General features: G+C 37.2%; 1 protein-coding gene across 2 annotated transcripts in view; it reads left to right on the top strand.

The window, feature by feature from the left end:
- The window catches only part of RPS6KB1 (ribosomal protein S6 kinase, 70kDa, polypeptide 1), a 40,120-nt gene that overhangs the window by 16,138 nt on the left and 5,978 nt on the right, over positions 1-18,004 (top strand). For both annotated transcript variants that reach the window (XM_010861597.1, XM_010861596.1), the window contains exons 5-13: positions 4,875-5,022; positions 7,132-7,189; positions 8,629-8,729; positions 10,509-10,599; positions 10,781-10,871; positions 11,424-11,531; positions 11,836-11,898; positions 12,095-12,172; positions 16,072-16,179. In XM_010861597.1, the coding sequence (XP_010859899.1) occupies positions 4,875-5,022; positions 7,132-7,189; positions 8,629-8,729; positions 10,509-10,599; positions 10,781-10,871; positions 11,424-11,531; positions 11,836-11,898; positions 12,095-12,172; positions 16,072-16,179 (846 nt within the window). The remainder of the gene's footprint in view (positions 1-4,874; positions 5,023-7,131; positions 7,190-8,628; positions 8,730-10,508; positions 10,600-10,780; positions 10,872-11,423; positions 11,532-11,835; positions 11,899-12,094; positions 12,173-16,071; positions 16,180-18,004) is intronic.

The following is an 18,004-nucleotide window of genomic DNA, read 5'->3' as shown; positions in this document are numbered from 1 at the left end:
AGGTCAGGTGGTCTGGGATTCCCATCTCTTTCAGAATTTTCCACAGTTTATTGTGATCCACACAGTCAAAGGCGTTGGCATAGTCAATAAAGCAGAAATAGATGTTTTTCTGGAACTCTCTTGCTTTTTCGATGATCCAGTGGACGTTGGCAATTTGATCTCTGGTTCCTCTGCCTTTTCTAAAACCAGCGTGAACATCTGGAAGTTCACGGTTCACATATTGCTGAAGCCTGGCTTGGAAAATTTTGAGCATTACTTTACTAGCGTGTGAGATGAGTGCAATTGTGTGGTAGTTTGAGCATTCTTTGGCATTGCCTTTCTTTGGGATTGGAATGAATACTGACCTTTTCCAGTCCTGTAGCCACTGCTGAGTTTTCCAGATTTGCTGGCATATTGAGTGCAGCACTTTCACAGCATCATCTTTCAGGATTTGAAATAGCTCAACTGGAATTCCATCACCTCCACTATCGTTGTTCGTAGTGATGCTTTCTAAGGCCCACTTGACTTCACATTCCAGGATGTCTGGCTCTAGGTGAGTGATCACACCATTGTGATTATCTTGGTTGTGAAGATCTTTTTTGTACAGTTCTTCTGTGTATTCTTGCCACCTCTTCTTAACATCTTCTGCTTCTGTTAGGTCCATACCATTTCTGTCCCTTATCAAGTCTTTCCTTAACTCATCCTTAATTTACCTCTCTGTTGCACTGAAGCTATTGACCACAGCATTTTGAAACTACACTCCCCTGACTTCTGTGGTTCTTTTGTGATTTTTTCTTCCCTAATTCTTCATCTTATCTTCTTGATGTCTTGCTTCTCAGACTTTCTCAAAATTACTTATTTAAACAATTCAAACCTCCTGAACAGGTAAAAAATAACACCTTTGAAGTTTTTCAAACTTTGCAGAGTTGCAAGAATAGTACAGTGATCACCAGTTGTTAATTTTGCCGTATTTTCTTTGTCTGCCGTTCCCTTTATCTCTCCTCTCTCTGTATGTACACATATGTATATTCAAAGTTTTTATTTTTTTATTTTTTATTTTTTTCAAAGTTTTTATTTTTTTGCTATACAAATTGAAAGTTATTTTCAGATATGGCACTTTGCCTTTAAAATCTCTAGTATACATAACCACAATGTAATTATCACATTTGGGAAGTTTAATAATGGTATACAATTCTGTTTTCCTGATACATTGTCTATAGTCAAACTTCCCTAGTTATGTCAATAGTATCCTTTACAGCTATTTTTTGTTTTTAATATCGAGGATTTAAAGAAGGATCACACCTTACATTGAGTAGTCTGGTGTCTTCAGTTTCCTTTACTCTAGAGTCCTGTGTCTTTAGTTTCTTTTGCTTTAGTTTCCTTTACTTTTTTGTCTTTCATGACACTAACATTTTTTGAAGACTCTGGGCCAGTCATTTTGCAGAGTGACCCTGATTTGGATATGTTTCATTATTTCCTAATGAAAATGCTTAAATTTTAAATTTAAGTTAAATGCTTTCTGCAGGAATATTTACATGAGTATTGTGTCCTTAGGAAGCTCATAGTGTTAGTCTGTCTCATTATTTGATGAGTTTGATCATTTGGTTAAGGTGGTGTCCACAAAACTTCCCATTCTACCTCTGCCGTTTTCCCTCTGTAATTAAAAAGTATCTATGGAATGAAAATTAGAGATTCTGCTAATATTCCATCCTAATAATCTTCTACACCCAGTGGTTTTACTATCCATCATTTCTTAGCCAAATCAAGTAATACTCTGGTGATTATAAAGTGGAGACTTTTCTGTTGTATCATTTTTTTCTATATTAGTTGTCATTTTTCTGTAAAGAAGATATTTTCATATATTTAAAAAATTTTTAAAACCATTTTTATGTATTTTTTGGCTGCACTGGGCTTTCTCTAGTTGCGGCGAGCAGGGGCTCCTCTCCAGTTGCACTGCACGGGCTTCTTTTTGTGGTGGCTTCTCTCGTGGAGCACGGGCTCTAGGCACAAGGACTTCAACAGCTGCAGCTTGTGTGCTGGGCTCTAGAGCACACAAGCTTCAGTAGTTGTGGTGACAGGTTTAGCTGTGCGCTGGCATATGGTATCTTCCTGGAAATCCATGTCCAAATCTGTGTCCCCTGCATTGGCAGGCAAGGCCTCAACCATGGACCATTAGTGAAGTCCCAAAGTTTAGTTTTTTAAAACAGTGTGGACTACTTTTTTCATAGTGTTATCCATTTCTTTCATTATTCAAATTTTGGTATGAAAAATTTCCCAAATTTTTCTGAAGAGAGCTCTTTTAAGAAGGCTTCTGTGTTCTTTAACATATCCCTGTTAGTTTTGGAGTACTTCCTTTCTGTACAGTAGTGTGCTCCAGGTTTACCTTGCGTGTTCCCTCACCCTGGCCTGGCACCATCTATTTTTCCATGGAGCCCTGGTTTGTTTGGTAGAGAAACCAGGATCTGATTTCTAAGCTATGGTCTTTGCTACTGAAGTGTCATTCTTCTGGCTTTTTCAGAACAGAGCTAGGAAGTTTTGTTTTTGTTTTAAATCATGGCTTCACATTGATATTCCTAATTTCAGTCCAGTTCTTTAGGGTTCTTTTTTCTTCAGTCTACATTTGCATCTTTTTCCACATTGAGAGAAGCCTGATAACAACATTTACTCATTTAGTTAGTGGTACAATATATGCTAATAGTTTGAGAATTATAATACCAATAGTACTAGTAGTAGCTGCAAGCCTACTAAGTGTGGCCTAAGATTTCCTTGCAATTTTTGTTATGCTTACATATATGTTACTTAAGAATGTGCAGTGTAAAGTTATTTAAGTATCTTCTTTCTCTTTTTGTGGTAAAATTATCAAAGAATTGGATTGGCCAAAAAGTTCACTTGGGTTTTTGTACTATTGTATGGAAAAACCCAAATGAACTTTTTGGCCAACCTAATAAAAGTCAATTAAATTTATGTATTTCTCTTGTATTCAGTTTTATTTGCCTCCCCTGTCCTTGTTGATTTAATATTTTTTGAAATGTATAAAACATCATGGTTCAGAATTCAAGATCTCCATTTTATAATCACATATGATATTGATTCAGGTAAGAAGAGAAATAAATGATAAAACTATTAAGCTTTTACTTAAAATTCCTATTCCTTTTCTTGCCTTCCCACAGTTGTTAGCTCTTTTTTTTTTTGATAGGTTTCTTTTTGGGATTTTATTTTATTTTATTTTGTTGGCCGCACCACACAGCATGTAGGATCTTAGTTCCTTGACCAGGGATTGAACCCAGGACCTTAGCAGTGAGAACTAGACTGTCAGGGAATTCCCTTTCGTTAACTTTTGACTTATCTTAGTTGTGCTCATTATTGCGTTTATAAGGATGTACATATTATTATATTTTTATTTCCTCTTTTACACAAAAGGTAGCATACTGTGTATACTGCTGTGCCATATACGTTCTTTTGCACCTTGCTTTCATAGAGATATTCCTTGTTTTTTAAAAAAATATTTATTATTTTTCTTTCTTTATTTGGCTGCTCTCTTAGGTGCAGCATGCAGGGCTTTTAGTTGTGGCACGTGGGATCTAGTTCCCTGACCCACGATTGCACCCACGCCCCCTGCATTGGGAGTGCAGAGTCTTAGCCACTGGACCACCAGGGAGGTCCCCCTCATTCTTTTTATAGCTTTATAGGGTTTTCATTCACTGTCCTGTGCTTGGGCATTTAGGTTGTTTCTAATGTTTCACTTTTACAAATATTGACAGTATCCCAACCAGTAGCCTTGTGTACATGCTTTTTCATGTCCAGAATAATGTATCATTTCCCCAAAACTTTCTTCTTTGTTTCCATTTCCTCAGTGACACTATTAGTTACACAGAAACCATGGTATCATTCTTCTCAAATCTCATTAGTCAGGAAGTGCTTCTGCTGCTGCTGCTAAGTCGCTTCATTCCTGTCCGACTCTATACGACCCCTTAGACGGCAGCCCACCAGGCTCCCCCGTCGCTGGGATTCTCCAGGCAAGAAAGTGCTAATGATGCGGTTTTACCCTTTTTCCCCCCAGCTTCGTTTTCTTAGTTACAGATTTTACTTCTTGCTTACTTTACTAGCCTCCTAACAGATGTTGTTTCTTCCCTAAAACTTCACACTGCTACTTGAACTGTCTTTCTTAAAGACAAGGGTTATTCATTTACCTTAGCTCAAGATTTCTTCTCAGCCTCTAAAAATATAATTCAAATGCCTTTGCCTCGATGCTCAGACTTTCCATTTCCTGGCCTCCACCTGTATCTCCAGCCTAATATATCTCCTAAATGCTTCTAACCATACTGAGCTACTTAATAGATCCTCTCAACATGCCAAGTCCTGTCAGGTCTCTTTTGCATTGGGAATGCCTTTTTTTTTTTCTCCACCGTCCACATTTTATCTTAGTAACTTTTTATGACACAGCTCAGGTATACCACCTGCAGGAAGACTTCTGGCTGTCGTATCTAGTTCTGCTGTTCACCCACAGCACCTGGTGCTTAGCTCCATTGAGTCCTCTCTCTTCCCTGGGACTTTGGGCTCCTATGGGCTGGAGACTCCTATGAATTCTGCTTTCTTGTTAAGAGCCTAGAAAAGAGTATACATTCAAAAAAGTTAGTGAATATCTGAATAAACTTGATCTGTTTACATTAAAACAAATTATTTAGGTTTTCATTTACATGTTTACTGCAGAAAAATCCAAACAGTGCAGATGTATATAAGAGGCGAATGTCTTCCGTTTCCCCTGTCTCAGTCTCTAGTGAGACCTAAGATTAATAGTTTAATGTTGGCAAGAAAAGCACAAAATAGATTTTCCCCATCCTATAGGATAAAAATGTCTACTATTTTGTTCTTATAGATCATCTCTTTTCCTTCAGGCAATGATAGTAAGAAATGCTAAAGATACAGCTCATACAAAAGCAGAACGGAATATTCTGGAGGAAGTAAAGCATCCTTTCATTGTGGATTTAATTTATGCCTTTCAGACCGGTGGAAAACTCTACCTCATCCTTGAGTATCTCAGCGGTCAGTACACAGTTTGGTGTAATTTTTTGCATTAGCTCCAGAAACTTGTTCAAAACATTATTTTTCAATAGAACAATGCTTTTTCCCAGTGTGACCAAATAGTTCTTAAAATCGGCAAGTACATTAACATAAGGAATTCATATGGGACCAAATGTTTCTTTTTGTAGACAAATATGAAGGAAACTTTAAAGGTTGTCTTTTTTCTTCATCTGTAATGTTTTATCTTAATTCTCTTGTAATCAGTTAACAAAATAACAAATACCTAATGGATAGCCATCAAATTGACTGCACTTGGGTAAGATGATAAAATTCAATAAACCACTAACTGAAAAGGAAAACTTAGAATATTGTTTAAGGTAATGAGTATTTTTGGTATTGCATCTTTAAACAGAAGTGTTTTTTGTTTCATGTAATTCTACAGATAGATTTTTCAGTTTTACATTGGAAATCTCCCACTCATTCCAGGACTTACCCCTTCGTAGGAATTCATGGCACCCCATAGCATTTTTAGATCGCAGGTATCTACTTTCAGCAAACACACTTGAGTTTTCTGAAAAACAGATTTCACAGTAGCCTGTAACATGGAATAGAAAGCTGCACAATTTAATAACTTTTTGGGGACTGTTACCCTTTTTTCTTGTAACTTTATTTTAACATAGTTTCAGATTTACACAAAAAAGGTGCAGCTTACGTAAGACAAAGAATTCCCACCTACTATTCACCTAGATTCCCCAAGTGCTATCATTTTACTACAGTTGTTTTGTTTCATCATTCTTTTTTCTCCCTCTCTGTATATGTATATATGCAGGTGTGTATATAGATATATATATACATAAATATGTTTATAGACATATAAACACACATATGTGTTTATACATAATTTTTTTCTGAACTGTTTAAGAGAGTGTTGCAGACTTGATTTCCCTTTATCCCTAAATATTTCAGTGTATAATTTTCTGAAATTAACCACAGTATCTTACATAACTCTACTAAAATTATCAAAATAGGAAATTAACACTGATGGCAGTAATCTCTTTCCTTAGTTTCCCATAATCTGTAACAGTTCCTAAGTCTTTCTTTGTCTTTCACGACCTTGACAGTTTTGAAGTCTAGTTTGTAGAATGCATCAGTTTGGGTTTATCTGGTGTTTCCTCAGGATTAGACTCAGGTTATGCATTTTTGGGAGGACCATCGAAGTGGCGTGCTGTCCTTCTCTGTGTATCAGAGCAAGAAGTACATAAGATTTGTATCTTTGTTCCATTACTGTTGATTTTAACTTTGATCATACATATAAGGTGGTGAAGTTTTTTGTGTTTTTTTTGATGAAGTTTTTCCTTTTTTAATTAGTATCTTAAGGAGATACAAATATCTCATCTCTCATCAAGCTTTCACATAGTTTTAGCATCCATTGATTCTTGCCTGAAACAGTTAACTATGATGATTGCCAAGTGATTTTTCTTATTCCATCATGCCTCCTTCATTTATTTGGCATTCTGTTGTAACAAAGAGCTTTCTGTTCTCCCCCATTATAAAAAAGAAATTTATCTATTCTTTTATTTAAATAATTGTGGACCATGGATTCATTAGAATCCATGGATTCTAAGATTATCTAGTAGACTATAACACTTTGTTAACATCGTAACATTGTTTATTTTGATATTCAAATCATGCCATACTATTTACCTAAGACATTGACAAATTCATTCTGTTTTAAAGTTCTAAAAATGTGGAATGTGGGCATTCACTAATTTGCAAGGATGATTTAATTACGTATTAACATTTTTCTACTTACCGGTGAAATGTTAGAGAAGCTATAATCAAGATTTTTTTTTAACCTCAAGTCTGAAATCTGTTGTAAATATTTTGAAGTTTATAGATGTAAAACCTAGAATTCCCAAACTTGTGTATTTCACATAAGAAGAACACTGCTAAAAATGGAATCCTGAGGACTTAGTTTTAAACCTATAATTTTTAGGATCTGTTTTTTATTTTTAAAGGGTTGATGTCTTTTAATTATGGTCAAGAGGAAAGCACAGACCCACTCATTAGAAGTGGATTGTTGGAAATAAAGATTGCTGTATTTCTAATGTCTTTTTCTTTTCTTTACAGGAGGAGAATTATTTATGCAGTTAGAAAGAGAAGGAATATTTATGGAAGACACAGCCTGGTAAGTGAAATTTTTGTGGTTGCATGAATTCAGGTAATAATTCCTATAATTAAAAGCAAAGTCCTGTTCCCACTTTGGGCAGCCAGTAAATTGTTCTGGAGCCAGTCAGTCACTCAGGACTCAATGGGGAGAAGCAGCTTTGGGTCTTGGCAGCTATTAGAGATCACATCATTCCTTTGCCCCCAGGCCTTGGGTGGAACGTTCTTCACACCAGTTCCTAACAGAACCATTCTCACTGGGGCTTTATTTCCTTGAATTGGTAAGCTGCCTGCCTTGGCTCTGGGTGAGTGTGGTTTTCCAGTGAAACTTTTATGTGTGGACCCATGGAAAGTATCAGAAACCATCTCCTTTTTTTTGTAGACTTTCCAGTTCCCAAGGTGCAGTCTTAGGGAGGTGATAAGTCTGCACACATCATCTGTGGATTGATTCAGTGGCCAGGATGGGATCTACCCTTCTATTTCTTAAGATGGCATCTGCTTCAAATTAAAAATATACATACCCTTTTGTGAGATGACAGTACTGGGTAACAATAAATCAGTTTATCCTACACATTAATTGAATAGAAAACACTTAAATGTTTTTTTCTACCTTAATTACCAAACTGCATTCCATTGTTTAATTTCAGGCCTTTTCTAACACAGAAGCTGCATTTAAGAGCCTTAGGGATGAAGTGCCCTTTTTTGGAGGAGGCTCTCTGAGCCGTGTTGGAGGCTGTGTTTGTGGTCCTGCTGGCTGTGAAACTGCCTCAGTTCTCTAGGACACACCCTCTCCATCCTGGAGTAATCTGCAGGATTGCAACATTGTTATGCAGCCAGTATTGCAGTGCCTTGTGCTTTTCGAATCCAGACAGGGTTGACTCAGCCCTTTATTCTTTTGAGGTAGATAAATTTGAGTGTCACACAATTTATAGTTGTGGGCTGGCTGGCAAGAGGGAGGGCAGATACTGTGGGCATGAGCTGTATATAAATATGCAGCTGTATTAAGTAAGGGATGAGTGGGCTTTTAAGGGTCAGGTTATAAGGTATTTTTTAAACTAAGGCTTGATCTCGGAGAATAATGAAGTTCCTATTTCCTATGGAATTTAAAAATTGGGGGTGGGTGGGAGAAATTTGCTTTGATCTGAATGACTATTGGCCCAGTTCCCACATAGACAGAACAAAACATGACCAATGACAGTTTGGCATAATCTGGACTTCTTTGCAGTTTTAGCAAGATGTTTTATTGATGAAATAAAACATTTTATAGTTTCACTAAACAAGTGAAACATAAATGTCTCCATGCATTTTGGCAGCAGCCTATGCCATCTCTTCTCCCCATACCCACCCCCACTAATTTGGTCTTTGGTGCATGTCTATTTCTTTCAAGGAATTTTGCTCCAAACATAAACTGCTTTGAGTGGATTATTCTTTTTAATTTTATTAAATCACTTTTGTTTCCAGCTTTTACTTGGCAGAAATCTCCATGGCTTTGGGGCATTTACATCAAAAGGGGATCATCTACAGAGACCTGAAGCCGGAGAATATCATGCTTAATCACCAAGGTGGAGATATACTGTAAACAGTTCTATAGTAAATAATCATCTTAAAATCTTCCCACACAGGTTCATGGTCATTTTCAAAGCCCCATATTCATGTGTCTGTTACTATACGTTTCTCCCTCAGAATTTATAGCATCATGATGCTTGTACTTACGGTTAATGAGATTGAAAAGAGTTGAGGATAACTGGCCACTCAACTCCCTTTTCTAGTTTAACCTTTACTCTTTATAGCTTTGTCCTTCTTTTGAAATCCTTACATAAAGTGTGGTGAGCCAAAAGCCAGTCCAAGTACTAATTTTGGTTTGTTTCTTAAGTTGGAAAGTGAATCTTAACTTTATAAATCGAGTTTTATTTAATGATGAAAATACAGAAATATTAGAAACAATGTTTTTATGATAAATTTTATTAATGCTATATAAAAGAGAAGGAGATTAGAACTGAACCAAACCATTTGATTATACTTTGGAAATAAAATGTTTAGTAGGCATCAGTTTATTCTTGCTGTTTGTAACAAATGTAGGAATCAGACAGACTAATATTCTATACAGCTGTGGGTACAGCCGAGTGAACCTTGATTGTAACTGCATGTTGGTACAGACAGTTCAGCTTATGTGAGAGTAACCTGGGCTGGGGAGACTTGGCAGTTCACTCACATCCCAGAGGAGCAGCCAGCCAATCCGGGTATCTGGGGGTTAGTGGCAGCTGCTGATCCTTAGGTGTCTATCCGAGGACACAAGAGGTAGTTAATGCTCGTACAGAAAATGGCTTATGGAGAACCGATGCCAGAATAAATGTTTCAAATTGTGGGGTTTTTCTCTTTTCTTCTCCCCCTCTCCTTTTTTTTGTTTTAAAGAAATGCTGTATTTAACCACATTTGTCGTGGATATCTATATATCTTCCTTTCTCCCAGTTCTGTCCTCATTGCCTCAGATTTAGATTCTAAATTCTAAGACAAGGGATAGAATAGGCATGTGATTAATTAGCTTCTTTGATCCATAACCTAAGTGTATCAGGTAATTCTGTGGAAATGTCCTATTTCTTCTTCTGTGTCAGAGTGAAGTACACATTTACATGTGAGTTAATAGTCCATTGCCTTTTCTTGAAATAAACTTGGAATAGTAGGGTCCCTGGGGTTGCTGAACCACTGGATAGCTAATGACAGGTCGGTAGGACTAAACTTGAACTGAAGTGTTCTTTGTATAAGGTGATGAGTTTTTTACTTTCTGGATCAGAAATGATGGTTCCATGCTATGTAGCAATTTCATTTCTTTTTCCAAACTGCATTGACAGAATAAGCTAACTTGTTATAGTGACTAAGACTGTTTTAAGAACTGTTAGGTCACAGTTCATGGTGATAAAAGCAATATATTTGAAGTACAGTGTCACACCTCACCTTTGTTTAAAACATGCAGAATATTTTTTTTTAGGGTCTGTATACTTAATCCAGACTTCATCAAGTTTTCCCAGGACTTACTTGCTCAGGATGATAAAGGATTTTTGGTATAAAGTAAAGCTGGAGCCTTAGACAAGCTGTTTTGTCTTTTTCTCATATTTATTTTCCCACAAGATAGATTATATCACTGGCAAAAGTAGTTTTGCCTTACCCTTCACAAATTAGCATCCTTATTTTTGGATGGAACATTGCTAGTTCTTGATCTCAAAAAATAAATTTAAGGCAGAAAAATTAAAATGAAAGGATAGATTATTATCTTGTATGAAAACATTTAAACACTGCACGTACTTAGAATTCTCAGAATAACCATCTTTAATCTTTCCTTCTAGGTCACGTCAAACTAACAGATTTTGGACTATGCAAAGAATCTATTCATGACGGAACAGTCACACACACCTTTTGTGGAACAATAGAATACATGTGAGCTGCATGTTGAAAGAAATATTACTGGTTTGGGGGTAATAGCTAACTTTTACCTGGTTTAAGTAATAAGTGTGCTAAATTTTCTGTTGCACTATTTGATTCTATATCTTGTAGAAATTTTGATTCAGATGATATGCAACTAGTGGACTGTTTAGGTGTATTATTTTTCTCTTTGTAGGGCCCCTGAGATCTTGATGAGAAGTGGCCACAATCGTGCTGTGGATTGGTGGAGTTTGGGAGCATTAATGTATGACATGCTGACTGGAGCAGTAGGTGCACAGTTAAAAGCTGCATGTATTATGATCTGTGCCGAGTAGTTACAAAGTCATTACAGGAAGAGATGATGTCTGTTTTTGGAAAATGTTACCAATGAAATTATTTTTCAATGAAGTTATTTTTAAAAAATCTAACACTAGCAATGCTTAATTAGTGGTATTATGGGCCTCTGTACTTTTAGAAGTATTTTCATCTGTACTTTTTGAAGTATTTTCATTTAGATGATCTATGTCATGGCCTGTGGTCCTATGAATCAGAGGCAAAACAAGTATTGCCCTTATTTTATAGATGGACAAAGTGAAGCATAAAATCAAATGGCTCACCCATTATCACACCAGGCTAATGGTGGAAAACCAGTTCCTTCCAGGACATTGCTTTTTCTCTGTGCCATTGCTTAAAAACTACAGCTCTTTAGCGGTCAGTCATCCCACATCACAGCATACATTTCTGATCTCTGTGTAACTAATTCAGGAAATGGATAATTCTGTTATTTAAAATTTGATATTCTTTCTATGCTAATTTTTCTTACTCTCTTCTCTTCTTAGCCCCCGTTCACTGGGGAGAATAGAAAGAAAACAATTGACAAAATCCTCAAATGTAAACTCAATTTGCCTCCCTACCTCACGCAAGAAGCCAGAGATCTGCTTAAAAAGGTAGGATTCTAAAATTAGCACTCAACGCATAAGTCTCAACTACTAGGATTTAAATAGACAGAACTGAGTATATATTTTGAATATAGAATCATACACAGATGTTGACAAAAAAGCTTACAGTTTTTGCTTCCAAAGTACAAATGTGTTTATTTAAAGACTTTCTTTTCTTTTTATTCCCAGACAATATTTGGAAGTAATTAATAAAGCATATGTTCTCAAGGCAAAATAGACCTGCAAATTCTATAAAGAAAAAAATAATCAGTTTGATTAAGTTCATCAGTGTTTTTCTTTTCCTTCCTAAAAGCTGCTGAAAAGAAATGCTGCTTCTCGTCTTGGAGCTGGTCCTGGGGATGCTGGAGAAGTTCAAGTAGGGACTGGCATGTTTGGTTATTTGAGGGGAAGATAATGCCAATTTTATATATTTGTGAAGGTTATATGTAGTTGCTCAGAAGTATATCTTATTTTGTGATTGGTAACTTCAGATAGTCTGTTAATTTGTCAGTCCAGTGAAGTCTGTTCCCCTTAATCTTTCTTCCTGCTTTTTTTGTTTCATTTTTTCCCAGGCTCATCCATTCTTCAGACATATTAACTGGGAAGAACTGCTGGCTCGGAAGGTGGAGCCCCCCTTCAAACCTCTTTTGGTGTGTATTCATGAAAGCATGTAATTTGAGAGACCTGGTACTTTTTTTACAATAAGAAAATCTCAGACCAGTTAGAAATATTAATGATACAAAAACCTTTGGCCTATCCTCTCTTCTCTTCACAATCTGTATTCTGCGCAGTCTTTTAAGGAACTACAGCAGCAATTGATGACTGTATTAACTGGTTTTAAGTTGGTTGCTTAAAATAATAAAATCATTTAAGTAATTGGGACTTTGAGTTTTCTTGCTTTGTTTTTGTTTTGCTTAACTCAGCCCATTTTGAATTTGCTTTCATATAGCAAAGTGTCATAAACTAGGTGGCTTAAACAGAAATTTACTGTGTTGCAGTTCTGGAGGCTAGAAGTTCAAGATCAAGGTATTGTCAGGGTTGGTTCTTGCTACAGGCTATGAGAGACTGTTTCATGCTTATCTGCTAGCCTTTGGTGGTTTGCTGGCAGTCCTTGGCATTTCTTGGCTTGTAGGCACATCATCCTGTCTTTTCCTTCATGTTCATGTGGCATTCTCCTTGTGTGTAGATCTGCATCCAAATTTTCTGTTTTTTTGTAAGAACACCAGTCATTGGATTAGATAGCATATTCAAAAGCAGAGACATTACTTTGCCAACAAAGGTCCATCTAGTCAAGGCTATGGTTTTTCCTGTGGTCATGTATGGATGTGAGAGTTGGACTGTGAAGAAAGCTGAGCACCGAAGAATTGATGCTTTTGAACTGTGGTGTTGGAGAAGACTCTTGAGAGTCCCTTGGACTGCAAGGAGATCCAACCAGTCCATTCTGAAGGAGATCTTTGGAAGGAATGATGCTAAAGCTGAAACTCCAGTACTTTGGCCACCTCATGCAAAGAGTTGACTCATTGGAAAAGACTCTGCTGCTGGGAGGGATTGAGGGCAGGAGGAGAAGGGGACAACAGAGGATGAGATGGCTGGATGGCATCACTGACTTGATGGACGTGAGTCTGGGTGAACTCCAGGAGTTGGTGATGGACAGGGAGGCCTGGCGTGCTGCGATTCATGGGGTCGCAAAGAGTCGGACACGACTGAGCGACTGAACTGAACTGAACTACTCCAGTATGACCTTATCTTAACTAGTTACATCTGTAATGGCCTTCATTCCAAACAAGGTTACATTCTGAGATCCTGGGGTTAGAACTTCATCATGTGAATGTTGGAGGGACACCATTCAAACCATAACAATATGTTTATAAGTGAATGAGTTAGTGTATTAGTTCTTTCTTTTTCCCATCTCAAGAATTTGAGAAAAGATCATTTCTTTTTCTGTTTCTTGAAGTGGAGGAAAAGGAGTAGGATAACGATGATGGTTATTTGGTCCTAGGAGCACAGGGGTTGCTTGCTTTAAAATTTCAATATATTTTAAAATTTAAAATTTGAACATGACCGTCAGGGTAAAACCCTCATGTACCAACTGCCCAGCTTGAAAAATTATCAGGTCATTTTGTTTAAACATTAACATAACCACCATGCTATCATAATAACTAAAAAGCTAACAATTTCCCTAGTTTCTTTTTTTCCCTGTTGTTTTGATTCAATAAGGATTCAGTCAAAACCTGTATAGGTTGACTGTGTTTTTTTAAGTCTTAAGAAACTGATGAGTTTCTTAACTGATCCATAGATCAGTTCAGTTCAGTCCCTCAGTCGTGTCCTACTCTTTGAGACCCCATGGACTGTAGCACGTCAGGCTTCCCTGTCCCACACCAACTCCTGGAGCTTGTTCAAACTCATGTCCATTGAGTCAGTGATGCCATCCAACCATCTCATCCTCTGTCTTCTTTTCCTCCTGCCTTCAATCTTGCCCAGCATCAGGGTCTTTTCCAATGAGACAGTTCTTCGCATCAGGTAGCCAGGAATTTCAGCTTCAGCAGTCAGTCCTTCCAATGAATATTCAGGACTGATTTCCTTTAGGATGGACCAGTTTGATCTCCTTGCACTCCAAGGGACTCCCAAGAGTCTTCTCCAACACCACAGTTCAAAAGCATCAATTCTTTGGCACTCAGCTTTCTTATGGTCCAACTCCCACACGCGTACATGACTACTGGAGAAACCATAGCTTTGACTAGATAGACCTGATATCTGCTCTCAATTCCTCCTTTGAGGACTTACTAAAGAAACTTTACCATATGTCCTGTGCAGTTTCTCATATTTTGATTTTGCTGATTTTAACTCCATGACATGTCCTCAGCCATGTTCACCTGTTCCTCATATTTCTGAGAACTAATAGTACAGATTTAGTTTAGATCTGATTCAGATTAAATTTTTGGTGCTATATATATTGATCAGAAGGTATAATGTGTACTTAAACATTTCTTTTAGTGATGTTAGTGGTCATTAATCATTGCCTGTATCAGTGGTTCTCAGCCAGGGTTGATTTGGCAATGTCAGAGACAAGCAGTCACAACTTAGGGAGGAGCGCTACTGGTACTTACGAGTAGAGGCCAGAGATGCTATTAAACATCCTGTAACGCACCAGACAGCCTCCTGCCACAAGAGTCATCAGGTCCAAAATGTCAATAGTGCTAAGGCTGAGAATCTAGAGCCTAGTTAGTTCCAAGATTTTGTTAAGGGTTTGAAAAATTGTCCTAGTCTAATAATCATTATTCATTCTTTATTAGCTGGAATTGTCCTGTGAAAAGATACTCTTACCTTAGCTGTTTGGTTACCTGAGGCACAGTTTATATAGAAAAGGCAGGATAAAAGTTTTCTTTCCCAGTTCGTGAAATAATGAATTAGTTCCCTAGCATCTTCCAAAATTGACCAATGAATTATGTGATTTTTTTACTACAATTATGAATTCATGCTGTTTAACATATTTGAGTTTTAATTCATTTCAGTTATTTTTATTGTTCAACTTTTCTCATCTTTAGACATCTTTTCCATCCTGTTGGTTCCCAAGCTCTTTTTTTTTTTTTTTTTGCTTTGCTATGCTGTGCAGCATATGGAATCTTACTTCTCTAACCAGGGATTGAACCTGGGCCACGGGCAGTGAAAGTGCAGAGTCTTAACCACTGGACCACCAGGGAAGGCCTGATTCCTGAGTTCTTTTGACACAACCACGAGTCTGGTGTTGCACCAAAGAGAAGAAACAGATCGCGTAGTCAGATTTAGGTGATAATATTCCTTCACAAGAAAATACACTCAGGCAGAGCAGAATATTATTCTTGCTCCTAGAGAAATTTAAAGGAATGAAACAAGCTATGGGAAGAATCTTTTATCTAGAGCATGTTATAAGTGTACTTTGAGTTTAAACTCTGCTTCAAGTTTTTTACAGCTTTGCCAATTGTGCAGATTGTCTCTAAAAAGGGATTTAGGCCACTGGGCTAGGCACACCGAAGCTTTGTGAGAGGGGATGATTTATTCTCAGATTTTTAATAGAAATGATAACTAAAGATGTCATTTGACCTTTGATACTTTATAGTTGTATTTATTTTTCAATCTGTGCCAGCTCAGGCTGTTCTACTCTTCTATTACAGTCAAACCCTGAGAAAAGAGCTTTATCTGGAGCCTTCTCTAATGCATGTAATGCTATTGATTGTTATGTATAATACAGTCTCGGAGAAGGCAGTGGCACCCCACTCCAGTACTCTTGCCTGGAAAATCCATGGACGGAGGAGCCTGGTAGGCTGCAGTCCATGGGTCGCTAGGAGTCAGACACGACTGAGCAATTTCACTGTTACTTTTTACTTTCATGCATTGGAGAAGGAAATGGCAACCCACTCCAGTGTTCTTGCCTGGAGAAGCCCAGGGACAGGGAAGCCTTGTGGGCTGCCATCTATGGGGTCGCACAGAGTCGGACACGACTGAAGCGACTTAGCAGCAGCAGCAATACAGTCTGTTCACCATTTTCTAATTGTTTTTTTTTTTTATAAAGCAATCAGAAGAGGATGTGAGTCAGTTTGATTCCAAGTTTACACGTCAGACACCTGTTGACAGCCCAGATGACTCAGCTCTCAGTGAAAGTGCCAACCAGGTCTTTCTGGTAAGTGAAAGACTTTCCAGTGTAGCCATGGGAAATTTAAATATGAGGATGGGCCCTTTTCAATACGAAAATTAGAATGTAGATAACCTGAGTTGTTTTTTTCAAGTTATCCGCTTATGACTTATCATTGATAAGTAATTGATGTTGCATAACTCAGCATTCCATTTTAGCGATTAGAATCAGAGTATATGATTCATTTTTTGAATAGGCCGCTGACTTAAAATGTTTGCTCAGCATCTTAACTAAAAGCCACACAGCCATAGCAGTAGGAGAAGAAGGGCTCATAGTAACTATTTTATTCCTGAAACAGCTAAAGATTTTTATCTGTAGGGGATTTTTAATCTGTTGATTTTGAATATTTGACATCAAAATACATTGCTTCATGTGTGATTGTAAGCAAATTAACCCTAAGGAGGAAGTATCTGTATTGATTTATACTTTGTCTCCCCAGATAGAAAACCAAAACTTCTAGATTTTGATCAACAAAAATGATAGATTTATACCTGATGACCATCAATGCATATTATTTGCCTAGTGCTTATTTTATTACTATAAGTACATGTCATTTGTTTCCCTCGTCATTTGTCATTATCCTTTGGTATTTCTTTTTGGACTATCTGTAGGGAGAATAGAATATGGGAAAAGTAATCATTTGGAAATTTTTTCTCCCTTGTTTACTAGTTCACAGGATTTGCCATTAACTTCATTCTCAAATCACAATGTGACAGTGTGGTATCTTTTGGGGCGGAGGGTCAATTCTAAAGTTAGCATGGAACAGAAATCGTGTAAAATAATACTTAAATCACCATAGTACAGCATGCTTTTGAGTAAACAACACTGAATAGTAATAATTCTGTAAATGTATGATTACAGAGTAGTATAATATAAATGAAAAATATAATTTTATAGCATTTTAATTACTTAAGAAGGAAGATGAATGCATTATGTCTACATGATTTGCAAAATTACTGTATCCCCCTTAGTAAAATCTCTCATTTAGGGGAGTAGGCATGATTCATTTCCGTGCTGCTGTTGCTTTCTTTTTTTTCTCTCATGATATGGAGTTTTATTTTCTACTGATGTGGAATTTATACCTTTGATTCAACATACAGACCTTTTCTTCAGTTGGGTGTTAAGAGTTTTAGCTAGTTTGACAATTTTTTCCCCCATTAAAAAGTTTAGAAACATCTTACCTTGCTACAAAGAAATCCAAAGTTGTGGTGGCAGAAGTTATGGAGCTAAGCTTTCATTCCGATTTGTTAAGCTTCTCTTAATTATTTAAATTGAACAACTAATGAACATAAGAACAATTCATTTTTAGGTGGTAGCCAGAATTCTGTTCACAAAGATTTCTTTTAAAATTAATTTAAAATAGTAACAGCCCACTTATCTGGGGATTGTGACTGTAGTAACTGCAGTTCAGTATTTTTTTTTATTGAAAGATAATTGCTTTACAGTATTGTGTTGGTTTCTGCCATACAATGCAAATCAGCCATAATTACATATATAATCCCCTCTCTTTGCCGCCGCTCCCTCTCCCGTCCCGCCCGTCTGTGTCCTCGCAGAGGGCCAGTCTGGGCTCCCTGTGTTCTGCAGCAACTCCCCACTAGCTCCGTTTTCACGTGATAGTGTGTATGTGTCAGCTGCTTTCTCAGTTCACCCTACCTTCTCCTTCCCCCGCTGTATGCACAAGTCCATTCTCTACCTCTGAGTCTCCATTCCTTCCCTACAAATAGGTTCATCTGTACCATTTTTCTAGATTGCATAGGATAATTGCCTTACAATACTGTGTTGGTTTCTGTCACACAGTGCAAATCAGCGTAAG

This window comes from Bison bison, unplaced genomic scaffold (assembly GCF_000754665.1).
Source record: "Bison bison bison isolate TAMUID 2011002044 unplaced genomic scaffold, Bison_UMD1.0 scf7180017864472, whole genome shotgun sequence".
NCBI classification, from domain to species: Eukaryota; Metazoa; Chordata; class Mammalia; order Artiodactyla; family Bovidae; genus Bison; species Bison bison.
Note: the sequence above shows the minus strand (reverse complement) of the source record. Positions and strands in the feature narration are given on the sequence as shown.